The sequence below is a fragment of the Carettochelys insculpta genome, chromosome 17 (genome assembly GCF_033958435.1).
Source record: "Carettochelys insculpta isolate YL-2023 chromosome 17, ASM3395843v1, whole genome shotgun sequence".
Classification (NCBI taxonomy): Eukaryota; Metazoa; Chordata; order Testudines; family Carettochelyidae; genus Carettochelys; species Carettochelys insculpta.
Genome location: NC_134153.1, coordinates 5877118 through 5895434, shown reverse-complemented (window position 1 = coordinate 5895434; position 18317 = coordinate 5877118). Strand labels below are relative to the sequence as shown.

The 18317-nt window shown below is 44.0% G+C and overlaps 1 protein-coding gene across 1 annotated transcript; it reads left to right on the top strand.

The window, feature by feature from the left end:
- The first annotated feature begins 292 nt into the window (after positions 1-292).
- Positions 293-17939, top strand: LKAAEAR1 (LKAAEAR motif containing 1). The gene is made up of 4 exons (XM_075011556.1): positions 293-438; positions 9319-9651; positions 14691-14813; positions 17746-17939. Exons 2-4 carry the CDS (start codon positions 9337-9339, stop codon positions 17806-17808), a joined length of 501 nt encoding a protein of 166 aa, XP_074867657.1. The 5' UTR covers positions 293-438; positions 9319-9336; the 3' UTR covers positions 17809-17939.
- The last annotated feature ends 378 nt before the right edge of the window (positions 17940-18317 follow it).

The window sequence follows — 18317 nt, the reverse complement described above, 5'->3', positions numbered from 1 at the left end:
TGGTTTGCAACCTGGGCCGACTGGCGTCTCCAGGGGAAAGGATGCACGGCGGGGGCACAACGAATGCAATATTGGCAGATGCGCAGGGAGCCGCGTTCCCACCTGTGGCCGCAACCGAAGGCTGCCCCCGCTCCCAGCGCACGGTCAGCGCGGGCGCTACAAAACCGCCCTGCCCCGCTCCGCCGCGCCCTTCCCGTGCTCCAGCCACGCGCGCACCCCGCCCCTCTCGTGCCCGGGCGCTGCCGCCCGCCCACCCCTGCGGCGCGCGGCGGCCCTCTGCCCGTCACGTGCTCCCCGAGCCAGCCGGAGGGGCGGAGCCTCTTGGTCGGGTTACCCGGTAGTGCCGTGTCCATGGCAACGTTTGTAAAGCCCGCGAGGGGGAAGTTGGGCCGGGCCCTGACTGGAGGAGTCGCCGCGACGGGACGAGGCTGGGGAGGGGTAAGAGCGGGGATCAGGGCGCGGGGAGCCCTAGCCCAGCCCAGCCCCTCACGGATCCCAGCCCCGCTCCAACTCGCCCCCCCGGCCCAGCCTCTCTCCTGGGCGCCTGCCACGCCCCTTTGACCCCAGCTCACCCTCCAGAGCCGCTTCCCCTGTGCAATCCCAGTCCCTCTTCCGGCCCCAGACCCCGGCCCCCTTCCAGCCCCTGCCCCCAGTGCAGCACCAGTGCAGCCTCCCCTGCGCAGCCCCTGCCCCAGCCCGGCTCCCAGCGCATCTCCAACCCCCTCCTGGCCTGTCCCAGCCACACACACCCCACACACACACCTGATTGCACAGCCCCAGGTTCCTTGTCCCCAATACAGGGTGGGGCCCCACTCCCAGCAACGCCTCTGCCCCCCATATGCACCTTCCCCCAGCACAGCCCCTAGTTCCACCCCCCAGAGCACTCCTCCTCCTCACTGTGCATAACAAGGTCCCCACACCAATCCCAGGGGGAGGGGAGTCCCCCACATGGCCCTGGTACTTCCTCTGCCCCCTTCCAGACATGTGTGAGGCTCTCCCCTCCTGCTGCTGCGAGGCCCTGGTCACAAGTGCCTGGTGGTGAGTGTGGCACAGCTAGGTTGCTAGAGAGGCAGGGTGTTGCTTAGGCCTTTCAGAGGCTGCTGCTTTGCTGGTGCTGGAGGTATACACCGAGCCTGCAGATCCCACTCTTTTGCTTCAGCCAGCATGCTCCAGTCTCCACTTGCCCAATATTCTTGTGCTTTTCTGAAGCTTGTCACAGCATCTCCCACTTTTGCATCATTCCAGTCTGGAGATCAGGCTACAAGTCACACAAGAGGACTGCCTGGGTCCAGCTGGGTCAGTCGTCATGTCAGTTCCTTGGCAGGCTGCTGAATCTGTTGACGTAGAACTAATGTATAAAATTGAAAAAAGAAAAAAAAAAATCCAGACTTCTTTGCATCTCAGATATGGTTGGGTTCAGCTGTAGTTCAAGATACTTATGAAGCTGATTTCTATTGAATCCAGGTATCCTATTTTATCTGCATGTCATTGTGTCAACTGAATCTGCACTTTGCCATGCAAGTCGCAACAGAATCACAAGTTTTTTTTAGTTATTGTGGTGAGATGCTGGCATTATTCACAGCATCCTAGTTGCCAAAACTCAGTTAGCACAAGTGGATATGGATGATGTCACCAACTCTGTAGTGTTTAGTGATTATCTTCAATCTGCAGCTCCTGGACTTATGTCATTATCTGAGAAATTCAGCTTTCATTTTGAAAAACATTAATACTCAGATTCCATGCCTGAGTTGTGGAGAAAGGTTTGAAGAGACAAACCTTAAAAGGTTTAAATCCCAAAGTCAAATAAAAATAACTCAGATATTATTTTGATTGTGTGTAAATCAATCTTATGTGTTTTGGGGGTTCGACTCATGATTTTTGAATGCTTGGATTTGTCAGTTCCATATCGAGGCAAAGAAAGCACTCTGAAAAGTGACAACAGGTGAGCTCTCCAAAACCTCAAACTGAATCTTGAGCTTTTCAGGATTTGGTGGACTGCAGTTGCACAGATCTTTTGCAGAAAGTTTGCCATGATTCATTTAGCAGCTGTGCTTGTCCCACAAGTTTGCTATATTAGTGAGGGTCCTTTTGCTATATGGAGTCATAGGCATTGTTCCCAAAAATAGAATTTTTACATCTTCTAATGCGTGTTGTCATTTTATTAATAATTGCAAACAAGTATTGCAAACTAGTGTACCAAGCACTTCACAGAAGGCTAAGAAAGACATGATCTCTGCCCGAAAGAGCTTATATTCACACTTGTGGAAATAAGAGTAAATGAAGGACACAAATGTTAGAGAGATGCTGGAGATAAAAAAGGACCTGTGAATCATGCATTTTGATGAATACCTGTTAGCTGGCTTCAGGTTTTGCCCAGATCAGATGTAGAAAAGTTTCCAGACGTACAAGGGTTCAGTACCCCACAGCTGCCATTGTGACACTTCTGCCCATATTTTCAGGTCCAAAGTACTGAGTTCTTTTCAAAAAGTAGACATTTATTTTGGTGCCTGAAGGGAAGCTGAGTTCTTTTATTTTGAAAATCTGGCCCTACCTGTATGGAGATAGAATTTGAGACTTGCTGAGGGCATGCAGCTCCAACTGAGCCACTGCTCAGCACATCTGACTCACATTATTAAAGAGGAGTTTGCAAAAATAACCCCATCAGAAGATCTTTCTGTTGCAATTGAATCTGGTGACGGTTGGTGACACATTATACCTCCAGTAGGATATGACTTGCTGTCTACTTTTTTGAACAGGAAAACCACTGTTGTCTTATCTAGGACCATAGGAATACACATCACTAAACAAGTTTGACCTCCTCTTAAGAAAGTGGCTGAGTATTAAACTGCACAGTACAGACATTACATAGTTAGAGAAATAATATATTTAACCCTCAAAAGAGTGGAAACCTTGAACCTAAAATGGAGACCCACAATAATGTTTGTTAGGCTATGTTACCTTTCTTTGGCTGATTTTCGATGTAGTTATATTTTATTAGGTGCCTAGAAGCCTTAGAAAGTAAAACGTATTAATTATTTTTATTAATGTTAATATTGTATTGATGCAATGCTTTTTACCAACTAAGGTCACAAAGCACATTCTTACTTTGCAACATCCAAGTCACTTCAGTGAAGTGCAGATCCTGGGACTGGAGTGCAGAAGCTTGGCAGACAGCTGGTACACAGCACATTCCACAACAAGAACAGGAAAGGAACGTTTTGGGCCAGCGACATTAGGGTGAACTGTTATTTTTAAAAGGGTCCTGGAGTCTTTAAGGTTATGATACTGAGCATAGTCATAGTTTGTTCTACAATGCTCTGGAAACATCCCTGCAGCGTGCAGGCATTCTTAGAGGGTAGATATATTTCAGTCTTGTGCAAAGGCTGAGAATTGGCACGCATGTGTCATTGATGCTGGAATATTAAAATATATAAAAATAGACCTGTGCCACCTCTGGCTATGTTATGTCTTGTGGATTCAGTTTCCTGAATTTCTATTTGATGGGTATCCGTGACCTAGAGATGAAAGTCTTTGTCTGAGGCCACAGAAGCCATCCAGGCTTACCATCATAAAATTTTAAATGAACAATTTATGCTTGGATTTGCAGGAGTTTCTATGATCAAAAGGAACACGACTTTAAGGAAACCAACAAATTGTTTTCATACATTTGAATGATTATAGTCAAGAACATTAATGTTGTGAACTAAACAAGTTAGATTAAATAACTATATATATTAATTAAATAAGGGTAGAGAGAATTAGGAGTTCTCAAACTTTATTGCATGACAACCCTCTTATGAAACAAAAATCAATACATAACCCTGGGAGTGGGAACTGAAGTCTGAGCCCTGCTGCCCCAGAGGGGAGGGTCAAAGCCCAAATCTTATCATCTCAAACATATCCAAAGCCTACAGACTTCATCCAGAGGCAAGGGGCTTGTAATCAAAAGCCAGAGTCTGAGCCCGAGGTGGTGGGATTTAGGTTTCAGCTTTGGCCCCGGGTCGCAGCCAGTCTAATGACAGTTGTGGGGACCCCATTAAAAAAGAGGTTGTGACCCGCTTTGAGGTGCTGACCACAGTTTGAGAACTGCTGAAATAGAACAACTTGGAAAATAAAATCTATACTGAGGCCTACATCTTTTGATTAAAAAATACACAATTATGTTCTCTGAAGTTCTTGCCTACATATGTATATGTAAATATACACACAAAATAGGTGCCTGTGTCTGTATGTATCAGTTATGTGCCTAGTTACTGTGACTGTATATACAGCTATAGTAATTGACCACACAAAGGACCAATTATTTCTGAAACTAATTGTCTTTCTGTGTAAATGCTGCAGCTAAACACAAAACCATGGTAATTGTGCATGCACTTTTGTGCACAGTCTTAGTGTAACCTAGCTCACAATATTCTAAAACTTCCACTAAAGCAAGTACCTTAAGTATGGCAACCACTAAATCTACCCATTTTACTGATAATGCATGGGAAAGAAACAAGGCAACTACCTCTGTGAAAATGAATAATCTTGCTAAATGTTATTGCTTCATAATGGCAAAGAAAGCGTTTGGTTGCTGAAAAAAGACATACAAACTTTGCTCTTTGTTGCAGGAGCTCCTGCCTGCTCTTTGTTCTCTGTTTTTCACACATGGAGTATAGTAAAAAAAAAAAAAAAAAGAGAATTCAGAGCGGGGGGTTCTTCAAGTTTCTCAACTAGACTTGAAATGTTTCAGTTCCTGAACATAGTTTTGTAAGAGCAAAACCCTGAAATAATAAAAGAGCTTTTCTGGTTTTGTTCATAAGCCATAAAGTCTTAAAACAGCAAACAGTTCATCATAATATGCATAGCTCTTCTGGCATCAGAAGTTAAAGAAAGCATTGGAAGTAATGTAAAGTACAAGTACCATCCTGAAAACCACTTCCTCTTTCTTGTCAGTAGCATCCTGTCTGATTTCCTGCTCCGGTTTTGTAAGAGCACTACAAATGAGAGGAATTTTCCTTTCAAGAAGACCATTTTCATTGCTTTTCTCTAACTTATTTTATTACCTTAAAAAATAACAACCAAAAAACCAAAATCCAACCTTTCTGAGCAGTCTACTGTGCAGTCAAACTGGTTTCTTCCTACAGTCAAAATATTTTCCCCTAACTTTCTATTATATAAGAAGGTTCAGCACACACAAGATACAAGAGGTATAGAAAAAACGTTGTTCCTGCTACTACATGTTTAGCATGTGATGCAGTGTAGTAATGTTTTTACTTCATGGGTAGAAACTTTTTTTCAGAATTAAATAATTCAGTGGTTTTACGAACTACAAAAATAGTGGTCTTTATCTCATCAAGGAATTCACTTTCAACTTTTGCTACTACAAAATCCCCCCTCCCAGCTTTGCAAATTAGTTTAAAATAAATGATACATACCATGTAACAATTCTAAGACTTCTAGGATACAACTCATGTAGGCAGACACAATAGGCTGGTCATTCAAGACCTAGAACCAAATTCTGAGGTGAGTTTACTCATCAAAATGGTTGCAGCCTGACCATTTTTTGGTTCCCTAAAAATACTTCTTACATAGTCTCAGAGCAATAGCCCTGTTAGTCTGTAGTTTCACAACAAACAAGCAGTCCTGTATGTGTTAAGTAATGAGCTTTCATGGAGACGGCCCACTTCAGCAGATTCTTACCCGTGGGAGCTCATTACCTAATAAATAAAATTGTTAGTCTTTAAGCTAGTACAAGACTGTTTGTTTTTTGTGACATCTGTTATTAGGCTGCCTTAATTCGATTCCTTTGGATTTAGTTATTGATTTAAACACTCACCTGTGTTACATTCTCAAATCATACCTGAATTAGTCCATCTAATTTGAGTATACTGAGCCTTCTTCAGCTGAAAGAGCGTGAACTGTAAGCCAAGAATCCTGGTGCAGCACCTTTAACTGCTGCTTTTACTACTATAGGTTGAATCTCACTAATCCAGAATTCTCTCGTCTGGCAAACTCCATAATCTGGCTTGATTTTAGTTAGTCAGACAACCACTTATCATGGATGTGGCCAAGTTTCCCATGGTCCCATAAAGCATGTTTACAGCCACCAGTCTTGGCTGTCAGTGTTCAGTGCTGTTACTTAGCTGTAATTTACCCATACTTATCTTCTAAGAGCCCAGTAAGCAGTGAAAGTGTTAATAATGTTCTAGAAAATGTTGACCTCCCATCATCCAGTAAATTCTCTCATCTGGCACTGTTATGGTCCTCAGGGTGCCCACGAGAGTTTCAACTTGTACAAGCAAGTGTAAAAAGTGTATAGTTAGTAACAAAAGTAGCCATCACTCCATTGCAGTTTACATCTTTTTAAGCATTCTTCCAGCATGCTAGCGTGGAAGTTAAAAAAAATTACCTTGCTTACTCTCATTTACACATTAACATCTGTACGTAAGTATATTTAAAGGACTGCAGAAGAGCTACACACCATCTCATAACCTTTTGATATGCATCTCGTTCTTAGTGTAGCCAGGGTTGTCTTGTTTTCTTTTGTCCGAGCACAGTTTATTGGAAAGGCATCTTCTGAAATAAACTTTTGGATCTACATACAGTAAGTGGAGTCTAAGGCTTGTTACATTCTAGTCACGTGGCTGTCCGCACTAGCAGATGACTTGTTCTTTACTTATTTTCTGTGACAAGAATAGCTTCTGGTTACTGCAGACTGGCACAAGTTGCTGGGAAAATTCCATGTTCTGAGAAATAAATGAGCACTAATCAGCATTGCCCTTTGTTTGCTCATTACAGAGCTGTGCTAGTTTTGGTTCACATGGGCTGGTGTAAAACATTTTGTACTTCTGGTTGACATGTGGCTTCTTGAGCACATCTCCCCTCTATCCCGTGCCTGCCCCAGTTTAAATTGCCATGTTCTGTCTGGTTTCAAGTCAATGCCAGAGAAAATCACTGCATTTGGTGTGATTCTCACCTTGAATCATACATTGGCTCACATTAGTTCCAAACTCAACCAGATTTTATATTAAAATTGAAATGGGAAGAGTTTCTTTATAAAATGCTTGCATAACTCCAGTGAATTGGGTTGGGTAGTTATGGGTTAACTTTAATTTATCAGAATTTCTACCTGATTCAAATTGTATTCAGAAATTGTTGAAATATCCCAGCTTCTCTGACCTTTTAAACATGAGAGCCCTTCTTTCATGATAGGTTCTTTGAGAAGTGTGGGGTCTTCAAGTCAAGTGTTCTGGCTCAGCATCTCTGCCTGCTCTTATTCATACCATAGATACAGATCAGTTCTAGCTCATAATTAGAAAAAATACTTCTGAATTCTAATCTCAACTCCACTTTTCATTTGTATAATCTCAGGCAAGCCAATTAACCTCTGAGCCTCTGTAAAGTAGGGATAATGATGCTTGCTTACCTCACAGGGCTTTTTGAAGCATCAATATGTTTGTGGAATGGTTGAATATGTATGCTGTCTGCTGAGTGATATTATCATCACCATTATTACAGGTAGATATATAGTAAATTTGTTTTCACAACTGTATTTGAAGTCTAATGTCTTGTGCTTTATTCCTTGCTTTTAATCTACCAGATTATATGAATCCTGATTTGTATGTTTTATATGTAATTACTGCCTTTTTAGGCTTTGTCTCATGTTTGGTTCATGCTGCAGTCTAGATGGCTGCTATTCACCTCAGTGTTTGTACTGAAACTGAACTGAAGTTCCTGACATCCTTGGGCCGAATCCTCTGCTGATGTAAACTGTGGTAGCTTCATTGCTTCAGTGAATTTACAGTGATCTGCATCAGCTGTGGCTCTGATTCCCTGCATTCTTCCATAAATACACGTTTGCACAGAGTGCTGATGAAGCAGGGGGAAATCCATAAGAATGTACCTGACAAGCTGATGCAAGCCATCGTGTAAACTATTAAAGCAAATATTGAAAGCATTTGCTTTCAGGGATCCTTAGATCTTTGACCAGCATCCCATTTTACTGCTCAGTTTAAACCCCCAAATTCAGATAAGACCCCATCCTTCAAACCTAAGAAGGGCTTACTTCATAGCTGGAAAGCTTCAGTCCTTATGCAACCAAAGAGACCAATGAGTGATTTAAGTTATGGGGTTCAGTACGTTTCTATTGTGCTGCCAAGCTCTGTGTCTCCTATGTAGCAGTGCAGAAGACCACCACCATTGGGCCTTTGGTCTGGTTGAAAATGTTTCTAAGATTGTATTAAAAATTAGACTATGAATACTAAATACTGGAAGACAGAAAGACTGACCTTAACCCCCACAACTGGCTTTCTTAGTACAATAGCAATGATGTGCAACTATCTAAGCATTTCTAAACAAGTCAAGTACAGTTTTTAAGAGCTGCCGAAGAAATCAGAAATGCATATGTAGGTTAGACAGATGGTTTTATAGGAGAGAGAAAACAACACACCCCAAAGACATCAGGCACTTGGACATTGAAAGCAAGAGTAGCTATATCGTAATGGCCAACACAGTGTCTTAATCTACTTGCTGATGAGTAAAGGATTTGAAGAATTGAAATAATACTGATTAAAGAAAAATGTGCAAAAAGTAGGATTAGACCATTATAATGATGTATATTTCATTAATGCCTAGGGGCCCCAACTGACGTCAGAGCCCTACGGAGCTAGGTACTGTACGGAATAGAGATAGTCACTGCCTAAGGACCTTGCAATCCTAGTAGCAGACACAAGGGCTATGTCTACACTTGCCCCCAACTTGGAATGAGGCATGGTAATCAGGGTGATGGGAGATTACTAATGAAATGCTGCAGTGAATATGCAGCACTTGGTTAGGGAAATTCTCCCTGAACTTCAAAGTGTCATACTTTGAAGTGCCAGCATGCCATGTAGCCACGGGCACTTCGAAGTTTCTGCAGCTGTATGGCATGCTGGCACTTCAAAGTTGCCGTGGGGGAAAATTTGCTGAATGAAGTGCTGCATAATTGCAGCACTTCATTAGTAATCTCCCATGACCCTGATTACCATGCCCCCTTCCAAGTTGGGAGCAAGTGTAGACAGGGGTAAGGCAAAATAGAATCTAAGTTAACTTAACCAGGGCCAAAGAGCAGGTCAGCCACAGAACCAGGTATAGCACCTAAATCTCCTGAGTCCTAATCCTGTGTGCTTATTTACTGGACCACAGTAAATAACCTACTGGCACTATTATACAGCATTTGAATCCTGTCCTCCATCTGACACTTCCTAAGCTGCCTTCCCCACTTGAAGAGTGTTGGATAGTACCAAGTACTCATGACATCCCATTGTTACAGCTATACATTGTTTTCTTCTTTTTCAGACTTAACCTGGAACAAAGATGACTGCAAGAGAAACATCTATGGGCAAAGTGACAATGAAGCCTAAATCCCAGAAGAATTTTCTTCCATTTGATATTAACACAGCATCACCACAGCAAAGAGAGAGGTATCTGGCATTTGCTGAGCCCACTGAGGAACCAGTGAAATCCATGCTGGCGTCAGAGATCTTCATGTTGGATAAACTTTCCCAGAAGCACTGCATGCGTGAAAGAGATGTGGAGCAAAAGAAGCAGGCAAGGCTTATTGGAGTTCTCAAGGCTGCAGAAGCCCGGAACCGCCTTCGAAATGTGAGACTCCGATTTCAGAACTTGAGAGTAAGTTAACTTCAAAATGATCTTTCATCAACAGGTATAGAGTTGTGCGAGATGGGACTGAGGAATTGTATGAAGCAAGGATCATTTCTGTATCAAACCCCAAGATGTCGCTTTTCATACCCATACCAATTTTTATATGTTGAAGGGAAAAAACATATTTTTCTTCCTAATGTTCAAAAAAGAGGAAATTTTATCCAGTTGCACCTTGAAACCTGTTTCATGAAACAACCAGAAATGCGTGGGAAATATTCTAAGTCATCATCTATGTTTGCAGCTGACAAACTTTTCCTCCTCCTAAAATAGCAAAGGGGTAAAAATGAAGATTATAATGGAGATGTAACTTCTGGCTCAGGTAGATATACCTATGCTGGTTTGATCACCAGAAGCAATGGTGTGGCCTAGCCAGGCTGAGTCCAGTCCCCCCCAAGATGCAACATACAGAGTCAGGTAGCTGATTACATCTCCAGCTCCAGTCTGTATACAGAACCCATATAAAGGAGCACATTTTCTGTGGCCCCTGTGATACTCCATTTCATTCAAGAATGTACATTCAAAGTCCATGTGCAAAATGAAAACAATCCTTTGGCTGGATTTGGCTAGGACCTGCAGAGTTGTACATGCATATGTTTGTATACCCAGGTTTAGAATGTGCCTGCCATAATTGTGCAGGAAGCCATAACAACTGTTATTGAGCTGATTATTTACCTATATAGTTTCCGCTGTGATGCATGCAACCAAAGTAACTCTACACAGTTGTCTTTCTAATTGGCATTAGAGCAGGGGTGAGCAAACTTTTTACAGTGGGCCCCACTCTTTGTTCTTGCAATTAGCAGGGCCCCTCAACCCATCTAATGTAATCCAAACCGATGGAAATTTCAGTTATGTTCATGTGGAAAACAAAAAAAGACTTTCGGCCCATGTAAGAAAATAAGTATGTAGAATATAAAAACTTTCCTAATTGTTATATAAATGTGAATATGCATACATAAAAATAGCAACATATTTCAACATTAATGGGATGGATGAGCCTGGCACCCAGCAGCCAATCATCCTGTGGCCCTATTATGAAATTTCACACATCCCCAAGGGGGCCTGCCCCCCACTTTGCTCATTTCTCCATTAGAAAATTCTAATTCTTAGAAGAAAGAGAGTTTGTGTGTTGTACCATACAACAAACTGCTGTTAGAAGAGATAACAGCCATACACTGTCATTCATTAAGAATGGAATTTTCTGAGTACCAAAGGCTGTATCTAGCCTAGCCCCCAACTTTGAAGGGGGCATGTTAATTAGGGTGTTGGGAGATTACTAATGAAGTGCTGTGGTGTGTATGCAGCACTTCATTAGGCTAAATCTCCCCCGCGGCAACTTTGAAGTATCAAACTTTGAAGTTCTGGCTTGCGCTGCTTTGAAGTCCCTTTACTCCCTTTACTCCGCGGCTACACGCAAGCTGGCACTTTGGAGTTTGACACTTCAAAGTTGCCACATGGGAGATTTAGCCTAATGAAGTGCTGCATATGCACCACAGCACTTCATTAGTAAGCTCTCAACACCCTGATTACCAAGCCCCCTTTGAAGTTGGGGGCTAGTCCAGACACTGCCTAAGTGAGTTAGGAGCACACACCCTATGGAATGTCAGTAAGGTGTTGTGGTTCTAACTCATTTGGGTACTTTTGAAAATCCCACTCTAAAATTCTAGTGTATCAACCAACACATCTCATCTCATCTCATCAAGTGCACTAAAGTAACCCTTCCCGTTTAGAACCGCAGACTGGAGTTTTTCTGTGTATTCCCTATGAGAAAACCAGTTCTGGAAAAGTTTCTTATTTTAGACCCTACAGCCTCAAGGAAGATATTTTCCCCTAATCCCAAACTAAATGATATCATACTTGGCTAGCACTGTAACCATGGTACTGAAGTTATTTATGACTCTGAAATTAATATAAACTATAGTTAGCAACAGTGGAACAGGGTTTCTTCTATACTGCTGTCCAACTGCCTTTCTCACCCAGCCCCAGGCTTTTCTGGAAATCAAGACAGACTGTCTCCAGAAGGTCTTTAGTTTGCAATAACCAAAGTCAGTTTCTTCTGATTTCCAAAACTTGGCAACACACAACCGAACATATGCAAAGATGCATCTTCTAAACATAAGATGGCTTTTGGCTGTGTTTTTTTAATTGATCTTCATTTGGCTGAGAGATTAGTTTGCTTTTGTTTAGGCTCTTTAAAGTGAATTTTAGTGTCCAAGACTGGCCTTGCAATGATGGGACACAGAACAAGGACTCAGAGGGGTAGCCAAGTTAGTCTGTATCTTCAAAACCAACAAGAAGTCCTGTGACACCTTATGTACTAACAGATATTTTGGAGCATAAGTTTTTGTGGGCAAAGACCCACTTTGTCAGATGCATCTGTTTTTGAAGAACAAGGACTAGCAGCAGCAATACAAGCTTTTCTGCACACTGATCCTCTATCCTGACCCTGCCCTACTGCAGGGCAGAAAGGGAATTTCAGTCCTTGTCTGGGATGCTGCTAAAGCTGCCTACAAGGGATCCATTGGGAGTGAGGATGTCTGAGAACTGGACCAATATCTCCCAAATTGATCCCTCTGCAGAGGCACCAGAGAAGCCCAAACAGAACACAGTAAAGTGGAGAGGAATAGAGAAAGCTGCATGATCCAGAAAACCCTCTTCTGGGCACACGTTACTGAAGGAGCCCAGGCAGCTCCCTGCTTTCACTGTGACCCTACGGCAGATAGCCAGAAGAACAGCTCATGTCCAGATCTGCAGATTCAGGCACACCCCATTGGCCCAACCTGTTTCACTCCGCTCTATGACACTCAACTCAGAGGGTGCGTCTACACTAGCCGGCTACTTTGAAGTAGCTGGCATAACGTCGAAATAACACGCGTCGCGCCTACATGCGCCGTGTGCTATTTCGACGTTGAAATCGACGTTAGGCGGCTAGACATCGCTATTCCCGTCCGAAGATCGTCGAAGTAGGGCGTGTGTAGATGATCTGCATCCCGCTATTTCGAAATAGCAGGGTCCTCCATGGCAGCCATCAGCTGAGGGGTTGAGAGACGCTCTGTCCAGCCCCTGTGGGGCTCTATGGTCACTGCGCGCAGCAGCCCTTAGCCCGGGGCTTCTGGCTGTTGCTGCTGCTGCAGCTGGGGGTCCATGCTGCATGCACAGGGTCTGCAACCAGTTGTTGGCTCTGTGGATCTCGTGCTGTGCAGGTCGAGTGTGTCTGAGAGGGGCCCTTTAAGAGTGGCTTGGGGCTTTGCTGGCCACTTATTTCAATGGGGAACACTTGTGTGTGTGGATGCTCCGCATTTCCTTCCAGGGCGGCTCCTTTCGACGTTCTCCGTCACTACTTCGACATTGAACATCAACGGCACCAGCCCTGGAGGATGTGCAGACGATACGCGTTGAAGTAGCCTATTTCAATGTTCTTACGTCGAAATAGGCTACTTCGACGTAGTGTGCTAGTGTAGATGTAGCCAGAGTGTCACATGTGCTGCCTTCTCCTTGGAGAGAAAATGAGGAGAGGGGAATCATCACATGAGGAGGAATATAAAACAAGAGGAAAGGCAACAGCAACAATGATAGATGGGGAAAAAACAAGGAAAAATATAGGGAGAAGGAAAACAAGTTCAGAGGGGAAAATAAATGAGAGAAGAGAAAAGGGCAGAAGAATTGGGCCGCACACTGGAAGCATGATGGGACACATTAGCTGTGTCTACACGTGCACGCTACTTCGAAGTAGCGGCACTAACTTCGAAATAGCGCCCGTCACGGCTACACGCGTCGGGCGCTATTTCGAAGTTAACTTCGACGTTAGGCGGCGACACGTCGAAGTCGCTAACCCCATGAGGGGATCGGAATAGCGCCCTACTTCGACGTTTAATGTCGAAGTAGGGACCGTGTAGACGATCCGCGTCCCGCAACGTCGAAATTGCCAGGTCCTCCGTGGCGGCCATCAGCTGGGGGGTTGAGAGAGGCTCTCTCTCCAGCCCCTGCGGGGCTCTATGGTCACCGTGGGCAGCAGCCCTTATCCCAGGGCTTCTGGCTGCTGCTGCGGCAGCTGGGGATCCATGCTGCAGGCACAGGGTCTGCAACCAGTTGTCGGCTCTGTGTATCTTGTGTTGTTTAGTGCAACTGTGAATGGGAGGGGCCCTTTAAGGGAGCGGCTTGCTGTTGAGTCCGCCCTGTGACCCTGTCTGCAGCTGTGCCTGGCACCCTTATTTCGATGTGTGCTACTTTGGCGTGTAGACGTACCCTCGCAGCGCCTATTTCGATGTGGTGCCGCGCAACGTCGAAGTTGAACATCGACGTTGCCAGCCCTGGAGGACGTGTAGACGTTATTCATCGAAATAGCCTATTTCGATGTTGGCTTCACGTGTAGACGTAGCCATTGTGTGGGCACAAGGGCTGCCCAGTTCCTCTGCTGTCTTCTTAGGGTACAGTTTGAGCAGTCGTAGGGGTTGCCTGTAACAAAGTAGGCAAGACACTCTCTGTTCTCCAGAACAGTTTTTGAATCATGATTTGATTGGACATAGCTGATTATTTTTCAGTACCACATGCTTTCATTCAGAGTAACAGTCTCATTCCATTGCGGGTCCATATCCCAATAAACCTTTTAATGCCTTCCATTGTCATTTCTAAAAGTCCATCTACACAGTAATAGGATTCTGCTACCTAAAGTAAATCCCTGCCCTTATTACAGGACTTAACAACACTGGCATTGGGCCCAGTCCTCCTTCCACTTCAAGTCAGTAGACTCTTGAGGGTTTCAGTGGGAGTCAGACCAGGCATTCTAAAAAAAACATAACAAGATGTTTTTAAGGGGGCATATGCAGGCACTGTGAGGGTTGTTTAATTTAGAGTTGTTTTATTAGATCATTTTCTTTAACCCCCAAGGCCAGATGCAGCCCATTGACTTCACAGGGAATTACCCTACAGATTTATTTGGCCCCTTTTGGTCTATCCTGGCTGCTTTTCTTATCTTTTGGTCTTTTGTTTTGTTTGTTTTTTCACCACAGGCTCAGGAAATAAACCATCTGATAGCCTGCCAGAAAACCGCCAGAGGCGCTGTGAGACTGGAGGTGTTTCTCCCACCCCGAAAGAACATTCAGAAACTAGCAGATAACTTGGACAGAGTTCAGGTATGTCTGAGCACATACCAGCACTTAAACTGATTTCTTCCACTATCTTATCTGTCCATTTCTAGTTTTAAAGGAGAGGGAGGGGGGCTTAGCAGGCAAGTTACTCTTGGAATGTGTTCAGTAACCGATGGAACTGTAGATCATCAGTAGAAATAGCCTGAGAGATGGAGATATTATTTAACTAAGTTTAGCACCAAGTAACTTATATTGCTGTGGTGGCCAGTCAGTTAGGGACCAAGAGCCATGGATAGGGTGCAAACAGCCATATACTCTGTCTGTCTGTCTGTCTGTCTATCGATATAATATATATCTAGATAGATAGATAGACAGAAGTAAACATGTGGCTCAATAAATATGTGGCTCATTGCCCTCCCACTCCCTCAGAGCCAGGCAACCCCAACAAACCCCCACTGTAACTCAGTGCCTTCCCCATCCCCCAGAGCCAGGAACCCCCAACCCGTCCCCTCCCCACACACTCAAACTCAATGCCCGAGACTCACTGTAGCCGCTACTGCCACCACGAACTTCTCCCGCCAAGCCCTGGGGCACATGTGCAGAGTGGCAGACAGCACTCCCAGTGCGCAGCTCTTAGGAGGAGCCACATTTAATGGCTCAAAGAACCGCATACGGCTTGAGAGCCATGGGTTGACCACCCTTGTTATACTGGTTAGAGCAGGGAACTGGGATGCAGGGCATCTGGAGTCTGTTCTCAGCTTTGCCAGTGTTTTAATATGTGACCTTGGGTAAGTCACTTTCCTGCTCTTTAGCTCAGTTTCCACATGCATAAAAGGCCTATTCCACAGCTGGCCCAGGTAGTGGAACTGAGTTCCCTGGAACTCTCAGTCTCAAAGAGTCCTAGGGGAAAATATAAAACTAGGTCCTGTCTGCTCTCTTTAACACCTCCTGTCTCAGTTGCGGAGAGACAGCTGGGTTAGTGTGTTTCAGTAAAACAGCACAGAGTCCTATGGCATCATAAAGCCTAACAAATGTATTTTGGCATAAGCTTTTATGGGTTGCAGCCCAAATACATTTGTTAGTCTTTAAAGTGCCACAGGGGTCCCTAGTTGTTTATGATTTCTGTGCACTTTTTATAAGACCCACCAGGGTTTAGTTCGCTGTCCTTGGCCGAAATGCTCTTCCCCATCTCCAGCACAGCTGTTTCTCATTGCACTGAGCACAGCTTATTTGCCTGGGCAGAACACTCCACCCTTGGGATAGCTGCAACTTAGGTGAGTTTATATAGGTTGTGAGGCACTTTGAGGCCCCTTGGGAGGCAAGGAGCTATATTAATATTACTCGTGGCGATACAGATAATGCATTACAGTTCTATATGAAATTAGCTGTGAGATGAATTAATTATAAAAGATTATAATTCCCAGTTCCCACCTAATAACTGCAGAAAAAACAGATTTGCTGCTTGCTGTCTATGACTGTTTATTAAAGATGGTTTCCTTTAGAGTGACAGCTAAAATACAGGGTATTAACTCGGGATTTGCCTCTGCCTGTCCTGCCTGCTCTCCCCTCCCCCATCTGTGAGCATTTGTAAACATGTCTTTCTGCTTTACTCCTGACTGCCTAGAGCAGATTCCTGGGATGTTAATGCCAGATACAGCAGAGGCCTTGGCCTGCTGAGAAGGGCAGACAGTCCCACAGCTGTAGCAAGATGGAACTGTATTACAGCACAGAGAACATGTAAATACACTGGAATAGTTGGCTAGCAAAGTCTTCACCCAAGCTTTCCAGGCAACTGAACCAATGTATTAGACAGGCCTTAGCCATCCCAGAGGTACCTACCCCCTCTCATTCTGTTGTGAGCAGCAACCTGCAGTGTCCAGAAAACTGAGCTCTCAGAAAACCCAAGCTGCAGCCTGGCTTACACATAACTGAATGGGAGATTGGCAGCACTGACGTGCTTGGACCAGGTACCCAAGCTCATCATTAATGCTGGGATGGGAAATCTGGAGTAAGAAATACAACAGCATGAAGTACCGTACAGTGCTAGTATTTGTATGTGTACCAGGCAAGCACAGTCTTTGCTGCACAAAAACAGGAAACTGCCCCTCCCTTCACCAGAACAGAGGAAGAGCTGCATGCCCATGTCTGTGTCAGAGAGATGGGGTGACGAGTCCGAGCAAAGGGGCAGGGGTAAGAGCAAGTTAGTCATTTCACCATCACCTGAAGAAGTGACAGTGCAGCTTTGACAGCTTTTTCTGGAGCACCATCTCTAGGCACACTTAAAACTAACCTGAATAAAGACCTCAAAAATAGATTGCTGAGAGATTCCTGCACTGACAGAAGGATGGGTCATAAAACATCTTTTCCATCTCTGATTTCTGAGGGTGAAGTCATGAGTTTTGCCACTGACTCCAATGGGGGCCCTGATTTCACCCTGTGATTCTATAGAATACAGGAACTCTCTCTCTTGGCCTCTGGTCCAAATTCCATGCAGGCTGGCAGCAACTGACGCTAGTTGCCATCTGACAGCTACTCAGTGATCCTACAAGAAATGAGTTCCCCCGTACCTTTCCATATCCACACCTTCATTGGCAGTGTCATCAGGGAAGCATATGATTAAATCTGTGTTGAGACTGAACAACCTTCTCTCAGCTCGAAATGGTTCCTCCAGAAAAGGACTGAGGCACTTTACTGGGATAGTGAGGGAAACATTCATTATTATTGTCTCAATTTGACTTTTTCTGTGGCTATAGAGAGGATATCTATCATCAGAATAGTCCTTTTTTGAGGATCACATCCACTGGAAATAGAAATGAAGCTTCTATATCTTTCTGTTAGCTTTTCCCTGCACCACAAATCTGGCATTTTTCTTGCTACAGGTGTAACTTTTGAAGTAGCATTTGAGTCCACATTGTCGCAGTGGAGAGCTTTATGCTGTTGTTCAGTCTTTCACTTTCTCTTTGTCTTTGTTTTACAGAGGAGTAGAGTTGAAGCGATTCTGGAAGATGAAAATGGTGAAATATTCATTAGAAGACCCTGAAACCTTGGAGGAGTTGGTTAGAAAAATGTGCTGTAGTGAGTGAACTGGGAGTGAGCCCCTAGGAGAGCTATAAATTTTCTCAGCTCCTGACAATTACTGTTAAATAAATCACTTCATTGTCTTCTCATGTATATCCAGAGATGTGCAACAATTTAAAGTATGAAAGGCAGATGCACAGATCTTACCAGGAAACTCCTAAAGAAATGGAAGATTTAGCGGGGCATGGGATCACAATCTCTTTTGTCTTATGCAGTTATAAACCCAGAATTGCTCAGCTGACTTCATTCTACTTAGTTTGGATTTACCCAGCATTTATGAAGTCAGAATTTGAACTGGTGGCCTTCACTTGATTAGTTGGAAATAGGGACCCTTTAGTATTAGGCCAAATTGTATGTATAACAGTGAATTTCCCCCTTTCATTATACATAGGTGAGAAACCCTCAGTGCCTTTACTAGCCTTTTCTTTCGTGAATCCTTGGCCTTATAATCTTAAAACCCTTAAGTATCAA